The sequence below is a fragment of the Nicotiana sylvestris genome, chromosome 4, assembly GCF_000393655.2.
Source record: "Nicotiana sylvestris chromosome 4, ASM39365v2, whole genome shotgun sequence".
NCBI lineage: Eukaryota > Viridiplantae > Streptophyta > Magnoliopsida > Solanales > Solanaceae > Nicotiana > Nicotiana sylvestris.
Genome location: NC_091060.1, coordinates 104177630 through 104188087, shown reverse-complemented (window position 1 = coordinate 104188087; position 10458 = coordinate 104177630). Strand labels below are relative to the sequence as shown.

The window sequence follows — 10458 nt, the reverse complement described above, 5'->3', positions numbered from 1 at the left end:
AACCAAAATTTACAGCTCAAAAACAGTTACGCTTGCAATGGAATACCTTTGACTATCAGATCATAACTTCAAAAAACTCTTAACCACAAAAATTCCAATAAAATGGACACCCCCACCACAAAATATTTATAAACTCAATATAGATGGTGCACACCAAAAAGAAAAACTCCAACAATGGAGGATCAGGTGGAATCATCAGAGATTCCGAAGGAAAATGGATTGATGGATTCTCCTGTCACATAATGGCCTCATCACCCATCCAAGGAGAAATTCTTGCCCTACTAAATGGATTGGAACTTCCTTTCATAAAAAATCAAATACCAATTATAGTGGAAACAGATTGCCAGGTATTACTCTACCTATTACAAGATAACTTTCACAACAAAGCTAATGCTAATTTTCTCCATGATTGCAGGTTCCTGGTCGACGCATTGGGCCACCCGGATGTTAGGCATGTCTACCGTGAAGGACATCAAGTGGCGCACACAGTACCACAGTTTGGGAGCAGCTGTAACTCACATACTAACGTTGAGTATGAAGACCACTTCTGGAGTGAATCACCTTTATTTGCTTTCTCTACTTTTCGCAAAGAGTTACTAGGGACTGTTTCATTAAAATCAGTCTGGGACTGTACTAACTCTCTTTAATTTCCTGCATAATAATAATATCTCGCCTACAAACAAAAAAAAAACTTAAATTTTTAAATGAGGTAACACAATTCAACAAAAATCACAGGCCATTTGTTGATGATCAATGATCATATTGTGATCTGAGATATGCTTTACAGGAAATTATTTTCAAATTTTGAGTGTTATAAAAAGTATTGTTCTCTTGTTCTTATTATTCACCATATATATTATCTTATGCACATAATCAAATTTCCAAGTTGGTAGCTAATTAAAAGTGGTAAACTTAGCACAATCTTTATATTAGAAACATCAAGATTCAAGGCAAAGAACATTTTATATGGTGCAATTCACGCTATCAATCATATTATTGTTAGCGAAATATGTCTGATTGGTACACTTTGGATCTACTACTACTGGTGTTCAATCGGAAAAAAGTTTACTTGAGGTGTCTAAATAAAAAGTCATGGCAACTTAAGTGTCTCCATATATATATATATATATAGGAAGTTCCAATATATTTTTTCACAGTGAAGGAAAAAAAATTGAATACTAATGTTAGAATAGTTTCTACAGTACACAATGCCATGCAGATGCAGTTACAATAGACCAATCTTGCCATGCTAGAGAAATAGCTCTTGGATCTTCCGTTTCAAATATCATAAACCCTCCATTTCCTCCATCAAGTTGTATTGGGGAAGAATGACTTCTGATTTTCAAAAGCAACTTTGCTTGCATTATATTCTTAGAACTTAATGGAAGTCCTAAAAATCCATGGCTTTCCATTCTTCCTTTCCATGTCTCCATTTGCTCATATCTTGATAAGAAATTGTTATTTTTTTCATAGTTCAACACATTCTTGATCTCTTTTCCAAGAAGGTTTTTTTCAATGCTCAATCTTTCAATACTATCAATTGGTAAGCAATCATCCAATGAGTCAAACATGGCTGCAAAATAATGCAATGACTCCATGAATCTTGGCAAGAAATTTTGAGGGCTTTTGCATCCTTCTTGTTCCACTATGGTGACAATTGAAGGGCAAAGATTATGGACTTCTTTCAACGTGTGGGAAACCTTGGAATAACTGCTTAATGAGTTCAAATGAAAGATCAAATTTATAGCTAATGTTTCATTCTTCCTTTTTATTAGGTTACTAAGTTTAGATCCACTTAAAACCCCTTGAAACTCAAAAGATAAATTTCGAAAACCCTTTGCAAAACTGACAAGCCTTGTCTCGGTTTCTCTCAATTCATCGATTGTTTTTCCGTAGCCAGTGATCTTGAGAGAGATTCTATTAGGTGTGGCTGCATTTTCAGAGAGAGATTGAATAAGAGAAGGCCATTGAAATCCATAGGATATGTCAAAGTCAATAACATGCAAGAGTCCATTGTTGGTTTTTTCTTCTTTTTCAAATGCTTCAAGAATGGCTTGGTTAGATGTGAAATGAGCAAATTGATAAAAAGGAGAGACCTTGTAGAATTCAGTGAAAGCCAAGAACTCTTCTTCTTGTGTAGGAAGCTTCATTATCATGTCATAAAAAGGCGAATTTCGCGTTAATAACCTCGCTATTAATCCATCAGCAAAATAGGCAGCAACCCTTTGGACAGAATCTCCAAGTAAGGAAACATTTTGGTATAATTCATGAAGATTTTCTACAGCTGAATCAAAGCTATTTTCATCAACTGCTGTGGCAGAAATAAGCAATGAATGGATTAGATGAAGGCCTTTTCCATCTTCAACCACACTAGCTTTTTTCTTTACATCTATTTTTAGCATGGATTCTCTTAACTCCAAAAGCCTAAATATTTTTCCTTCACAATAATTACTTTCATTTAAATCCCAAGTGTTGATGAAAGCTAATTCCTTCCTCTTTCTCTTCTTGATCTTTTTCCTCTCACAACATGAATTTGTTACTATAGCAAGTCTAAGGCACAACAACTCTTCTTCTTGATCAACAATATCTCCCATCTTTATTTGTATATTGATAAGAGATGAACTAATTAAGAGGAAGATGAAAAGTGTAGAGAGAGGGGCCGTTTTATGGGAGGACCAAAAGGCAGCTTTATATAAGGGGAAAATGTAAGATAATGGGGATTAAATTATCTTGGAAAATTCTTTCTTGTCATTTTGTGAAAAGAGTTGTAGGACAAGGGGCTGTTATATAAAGAGTATTCGATTGTAATAATCTTTTTTTTTTTTTAATTAATACGAAGGATTGAAGGGTATCTTTTTGTTAGAAAAATAAAGTGTTCAATGTCAAGTCCAAACTTATTTGTTTTTTCCTTCATATTATGCTATATTTTATTTTCTTTAATTATTTGATATTCGGAATTACTGATCCGATTAATCTGAATTCGTATTATATAAAGCCAATAAAAATGCATCCTACTACGGATTTTCCCCCCTCATATTTGAATCTATTGAAAGTTTGAGAGATATTATCCATTCCCCACACTTGTGTATCATATATATAGTGATGTTTTAATTTTTGTGTTTTGCTTACTTTTGGTTGTTCGGAAAGCAAACAAATGCCAACTTGAAAGAGACAAAAACAAGTGAAAAAATTATATATCAAACCTACCGTCCTCATAAAGACAAGTCTTTGGTGTAACAACAAGACACATTTCCTCCTCCTTCTAGATGCTTTCTACCAAATGCCTTAATAGGTTTTCCATTTTTATGGACAATTAAGAACTGCTTTTTTGGCCTTATCCCACGTTAATTAATCTTATCATATAGTCTAAGATATTAGTTGAAGTCCACATTAAATTAAGTTGTCCTTATCTGTCAATTTTATTAATATATTCCTAGATTCCATTTTATTGCAACTTTTCTTATTCTATAATTCTTGTGAAATGCGAGGGGCGACTGCGTTTCAGAAAACAACAAAAATATCTATCTTTTTATTTTTTTATTTTTTTGTGAAGTGTTCTATTCAAATTTTGTGTGAAGTCAAATTGAAAGTTCAATATGTATGGTTGCTGAAAGTCTAAAACTAATGAAGGGGAAAAAGAAACTTTGGCAGATAAAATTCATTATGATATAATAATGACGGCTTGATGAGGCTGGTGTTTTTGTCGATTATATCGTATAGCTTAATCAGATTATAATTTTTGTCCTAATCCACACGTAGATTCTTTGAACAATATTCTGCCTAGTCTTAATCTAATGTCTCTACACAGATATCATATTAATATAAAAGGATGTACGCACGTATTTTATGTGACATAGTGTAGGCAATAATTTTATGTGACACGTATTCAGTTTTTGAATAATCTATTATTTTTTCGTCGAATAAGAGTATCATAGCCCTTTCGAGGTGCGAACGAAGGAACTTTTGATCTATTGAATTTAGAGTTCAAAACTGCAATTGAACGGCATCCGAAGTGATAAGTGAGGCTTGCTCAGTTGGTAAAAGCACCTCTACCCACGACAGTTAAGTTGTGGGTTCGAGTCTTATTGAAATGGAAGTGTGAAAACACTATGGATCCTCTTAATTAGGGAGGGGTTTAAAACAAAAGGGCAGCCGGAGTTCTATTTCATAGGGAAATTAGAGAATGTTTTTTATGAATTTAACAAGGTTGAAGGTATTATAAACAACAATAATAACATTAGTACAAACATCAACAGCAACGAAAATAATGTAATACAAGTGACAGAATTTGGAGAGTTGCATTTGTTTGACTGCACCACAATTCAATTAGAACGCAAGTGTAGGAAAAAATTGAATAAATGTATGCTCATATATATAATAAAGATTATTCATCCTGAAATCATATGTAACTCTATATTCCGAATACCAACAACATTATATTTATTGCCAATAATGAAAGAGAAATTTTGTCCGAAAATTTCACTATGACTAAAATAAGTACTCTTAGTAGTGAATATAGCCAGCAAACTGCAAGCCATCAATTTGATAGAGGTCGTAGGTTGAAATATTTTTTTTTTTTGGAAATGAAGATATTTATTCCTCCCTGTTTTAAGAGTTATTATAAATTGGAACTTTTCTAGGACACAAAGTTCCTAGCTTGTCCAGTTCAAAAGTAGAAACAGCAAAAGGGGGCGGGGAGAAACAACATAGGATTTCCAAAAAAGTTCGATTTGCTTCCATGTTTTGCCATAGCGCCAGCCACTCCATTCCCTTCTCTGAAGACGTGAGTGACCTGAGGCTCGCCTGCTCTAGTAAGCATCCATCTTTACCATGGCGTGGATTTCCTGCTCAGTGCTTGCTACTTGATCTACTGTCACCTCTGCTTCATTCCACATCATAATCATTCCACCTGAGTTGCCCTGAGCTGCTACTTGAGTCATTTTTGTGAACCCAAAGTCCACCATTAGAGCTTGGTGTTGCGCTAATTTTGTTTCCAGTAGGGCCACCAAAAAGGGTCTGTTATAGTCTAACATTGATCTAAATATCCTCCTGAACTCCTCATTACCCGCTCCCCTGCAATTCCAGATTATAACACTCATCGATCTATTTAGGGTTTAGGACGTCTCTACCTGTGCCTGCCGTGGAGTCTCTTGGTGTGGACTCCCCCATGCCATATTGTCTTGATTCATCCAGTGGTGCTCGTATAGGGTTAGGATTATTACTGTCCCATACTTGTAGATTCCCGGGGGGCTTTGAAGAATTCTTATATTAATCGAGAATTTCCTCAAGTCGTGCGGGCAACGTAAGATGTATCTTTTTTCTCTTCTTTCCTTGAACATCAGCGTCTTTGGGTCCCTTATCATGCCGTACTCCACTCGTCTTGCTGTCAATGATCCTTCCTCGTCTTCCCCCTCTTCCGTCGGTGTTTGAGCAAGTGCATGGGGATTGTTTGGTGCCGCCACTATAGCTGTGTTGTGGGCAGCTGCTGTTTGCATTTGGTTTGTGTGTGGTATTGGATTGGAGCGGTTGTTTACATTGTGGACTGCCTGGTTTTGCTGGAAGTGTGTTCGGATTAAGGGTATGGTTTCTTGGAACAAAGGGAGTTGCATGCTCGACCCTACAAGGGCAGTAGGAGTGGGTCGTGGTTGTCTGCTCCATGGTGATGGGTGAATCCCCAAGGTGGGGTGGGTTGGGGGTGTTGCGGAAGCCAAATGTATATAGTATGAATAAGTCACAACTACTATACCAAAATTATGACAACCACCAAATAATAAATAAATAAGACAATAAAGCAACAATAAAGAGAACACCAGAATTTACGAGGTTTGGCTAATTTTGCCTACTCCTCGGACACAACCAATATTTTATTCCACTCCAAATATACAAGTGAAATAATACTAAAGAGAGAAGATACAAATGCCTTAAACAGATGAGAAGGCAAATGAGAGGTGTATTTAAATCCTAAACATTAGGCCTTCTTTTATAGGGAAAATTTCACAACCAAAATGGCTATCCCACCGATGTGGGACTTTGCCAAATTCCACAAATCTCCACCTTGGCAAAATTCCACATCTTCAATCTTCTCTCAATAACAAATTTTGGTTGTGTCTTCATCTTCAATCTTCAGTGTTCAACAATGTTGATCAAATCCAAACAATGTTGAAACTTGACCGCAGTCACCACTTTTGTCAGCATATCAGCAGGATTCTCTGTAGTATGAATTTTCTTCACCGTGACTCCACCTTCTTCTATGATTTCTCGTACGAAATGATACCGAACATCAATGTGCTTCGTCCTTGCATGATAAACTTGGTTCTTCGCTAATTGAATAGCACTTTGACTATCACAAAAAATTGTGATACCTTTTTGTTCAACACCAAGCTCCTTTAGCAATCCTTGAAGCCAAATTGCCTCTTTCACAGCATCTGTAATAGCCATGTACTCTGCCTCTGTTGTAGACAAAGCAACTGTTGACTGCAAAGTAGACTTCCAACTAACTGGTGCCTTTGCAAAAGTAAACACATAACCAGTAGTTGATCTTCGTTTGTCCATATCACCCGCAAAATCTGAGTCACAATATCCAACTACAGACTGATTGTCTTCCTGCTCAAAAACTAACCCGACATCTACAGTATTATGAATATACCGTAGAATCCACTTCACAGCTTGCCAATGCTCCTTCCCTGGATTGTGCATATATCTGCTAATAACTCCAACAGCTTGTGAAATGTCAGGCCTTGTGCAAACCATTGCATACATCAAGCTACCAACAACATTTGCGTATGGTACCTTTGACATATACTCTCGTTCAGCTTCATCCATTGGCGACATAGTAGTACTTAGCTTAAAATGGGAAGCAAGTGGAGTACTAACTGGCTTAGTCTTGTCATCTATGCCAAAACGTTGAAGTACTCTCTTCAAATATTCCTTTTGAGATAAACAGAGTTTCTTTGAACGTCTATCTCTAATTATCTCCATGCCAAGAATTTTCTTTGCCTCACCCAAATCCTTCATCTCGAACTCCTTCTTCAGTTGAATCTTCAACTTATCAATTTCTTCCGAATTCTTGGAAGCTATCAACATATCATCAACATATAGGAGAAGATATACAAAAGAACCATCTTTAAGCTTGTGCAAATACACACAATGATCGTATTTGCTTCTCTTGTACCCTTGCCGCAACATAAACTCGTCAAATCGCTTGTACCATTGTCTAGAAGATTGTTTCAATCCGTACAACGATTTTTCAAGTTTGCACACCATATTTTCTTTTCCAGCAACTTTGAATCCTTCTGGCTGAGTCATGTAGATTTCCTCCTCCAAGTTTCCATGTAAAAACGCAGTTTTTACATCCATCTGAACTAGTTCCAAATCCAATTGTGCTACCAAAGCCAACATAATTCTAATGGAGGAATGTTTTACAACTGGAGAAAACACTTCATTGTAATCAATTCCCTCCTTTTGAGCATATCCTTTGGCCACCAATCTTGCTTTGTAGCGAACATCTACTTGGTTAGGAAATCCTTCCTTCTTTGCAAATACCCATTTGCACCCAATTGCTTTCTTTCCCTTCGGGAGATTGGCCAATCTCCATGTATGATTCTGATGAAGGGACTGTATTTCATCATTCATGGCAATCCTCCACTTATCTTCTTCTGAACTTTGGACAGCGTCTTTATAAGTAGTAGGAACATCATCAGCTACAATTGAGGTTGCACAAGCAACCGTCTCTATGAGACGAACAGGTTTCGTTATTGTTCTTTTTGGCCTGCTGGTTGCTATTGATTCAAGTTGTTGTTGAGGTTCCTGAGTTGGAATCTCCTCTACTGGCTCTCCTTCCAGAGGGTAATCTTCATTTGTTTCCTCCTCTGCTTCTTGTGTAGGAAAAATAAATTTTCCCTCAAACTCCACCTGCTTAGAAGCACCTTCATTTTGTTTGGTATCTTCTGTTACCTTATTTACCATAGCAGATTCATCAAAGGTAACATCCCTGCTGAATATTACTTTCTTTGTCATAGGACACCATAAGCGATATCCTTTGACTCCAGAAGTAATTCCCATAAAAATAGCCTTCTTTGCCCTTGGATCCAATTTTGACTCCGTCACATGATAATATGCAGTTGAGCCAAACACGTGCAAAGAGTTATAATCTACAGCAGGTTTTCCATACCATTTTTCAAATGGTGTCTTGCCATCAATAGCAGCAGATGGTAAGCGATTAATGAGGTGGCATGCATATGTAATTGCCTCAGCCCAAAATTCTTTGCCCAAGCCAGCATTGGACAACATACACCGTACCTTCTCCAGCAAGGTCCGGTTCATACGTTCTGCCACTCCATTTTGTTGTGGTGTATGTCTAACAGTGAAGTGTCGGACGATGCCATTCATTTTCACATACCTTATTGAAATGATCATTTTTGTATTCACCTCCATTGTCTGTGCGAATACACTTGATCCTCCTGCCTGTCTGATTCTCCACCATCGTCTTCCATTTGAGAAAAATTCCCAACACTTCATCTTTGCTCTTCATTGTATACACCCATACTCTTCGGGAAAAATCATCAACAAAGGTTACAAAATAGTGCTTCCCACCCAATGAAGGTGTTTTGGAAGGACCCCAAACATCAGAGTGTACATAATCCAAAATGCCTTTAGTATTATGGATCGCTGTACCAAATTTAACCCTTGTCTGTTTCCCTTTGACACAATGCTCACAAAACTCCAAGTTGCAAGCCTTTACTCCTTTTAACAATCCTTGATCTGATAGAGTTTTCAAGGATTTTCCTCCAGCATGTCCCAAGCGCATGTGCCATAGCTTGGTTGCTTCTGCCTCTTTGTCGTCACTGGATGTCACTGTCGCTGTCCCAATAACTGTACTGCCACGATAGCGGTACATATTATTATTCTTCCGATTAGCCTTCATTACCACTAGTGCACCGGAGCATACTCTCATCACTCCATTTTCTGCAATGATTTTGAACCCTTTTGATTCTAGGGCTCCCACAGAGATGAGATTCTTCTTCAAATCCGGTACATATCGAACATCTGTTAATGTTCTGATCATTCCATCATGGTTCCTTAATCGTATTGAACCAATGCCATATGAGGTAAGAGGGCTGTTATCCGCTGTGTGGATGACTCCATATTCTCCTTCTTGAAATTCCACAAACCAGTCCCTGTTGGGACACATATGATGGCTACAAGCCGAGTCCATCAACCATATGTCTGATGATGTTGATGACTCTGTTGTAACTAATGAGAAGTCTGAATCATCACAATCAGCTACATTTGAATCCATAATGGCCTTTCCATTATTATATTTGGCCTTATTCTTCAACTTCGGACAGTCTTTCTTCCAGTGCCCTTTTTCTCGACAAAAGGCACATTCATCTTTGCTGGGTCTGGATCTTTGACTTGGATCTTCCCTTCTTTGTCCTCGTTTGATTTTGAGGACGACCCCTCACAAATAGTGCTTCTCCTTCTCCGCCCTTCTGTTTTTCTCGCTTTCTTTGTTCATAGCTGTACAAAGCCGAACAAACTTCTCTGAGAGAAACTTCGTCATTTCCATGGAGTAGAGTAGTTTCAAGGTGCTCGTACTCATCAGGAAGTGACGCCAACAACATCAAGGCCAAGTCACCATCATCATAAGTTGTATCCATATTTTGCAAATCTGTGACCAACTTATTGAAACTGGTGATATGTTCATTCATCGTGGTACCAGGAACATAGGTGAAGTGAAACAGTCTCTTCTTCATGTACAATTTATTTTGACTGTTTTTCTTCAAAAATTTATCCTCCAGTGCTTTCCATAATCTACTTGCAGAAGTTTCCTTTGTGTATGGATATTTCTGCTCTCTAGCAAGGTAGGATCGAATGGTACCGCAAGCAACACGATTGATAATTCTCCAATCTTCTTCTCCAATAGCATCTGGTCTCTTTTCTTCAATAGCAAGATCTAGCCCTTGTTGAAAAAGGACATCTAGAACCTCGCCTTGCCACATCCCAAAATGTCCGGACCCGTCAAATATTTCTACCGCAAATTTCGCATTTGACACAATTCTTGTCATAAGCGAAGATGCCAATGATGACGTATTGTTGACACTTGATGTAGATTCTTCTTGTTTATTGTCTCCCATCTTTGACACAAATATTATTTAATAGCTGACGACACAAATCAAGATTATTTCCTTTCTGGTGTGGAAGATCAGACTAAGCTGCAACCACAGAGCATACTAAGACAGAATCTTGACACAGTTACCAAGATAAATCTTTTCTGATATGGAAGATCAGACTATGCTGCAACCATAGAGCATACTAAGACAGTACCTTGGCTCTGATACCAATTGTTGCGGAAGCCAAATGTATATAGTGTGAATAAGTCACAACTACTATACCAAAATTATGACAACCACCAAATAATAAATAAATAAGACAATAAAGCAACAATAAAGAGAACAC

At 37.4% G+C, this 10458-nt stretch overlaps 1 protein-coding gene across 1 annotated transcript; it reads right to left on the bottom strand.

Moving 5' to 3' along the window:
- Positions 1-897: 897 nt before the first annotated feature.
- LOC104239549 (GRAS family protein RAM1-like) lies at positions 898-2648 on the bottom strand. Its single transcript, XM_009794206.2, has one exon. The coding sequence runs from the start codon at positions 2592-2594 to the stop codon at positions 1197-1199; it is 1398 nt and encodes a 465-aa protein (XP_009792508.1). The 5' UTR covers positions 2595-2648; the 3' UTR covers positions 898-1196.
- Between the last annotated feature and the right edge of the window lie 7810 nt (positions 2649-10458).

Coding starts and splice junctions, on each gene's coding strand:
- LOC104239549 (XM_009794206.2), bottom strand. CDS start 2,594: ATGGGAGATATTGTTGATCAAGAAGAAGAGTTGTTGTGCCTTAGACTT.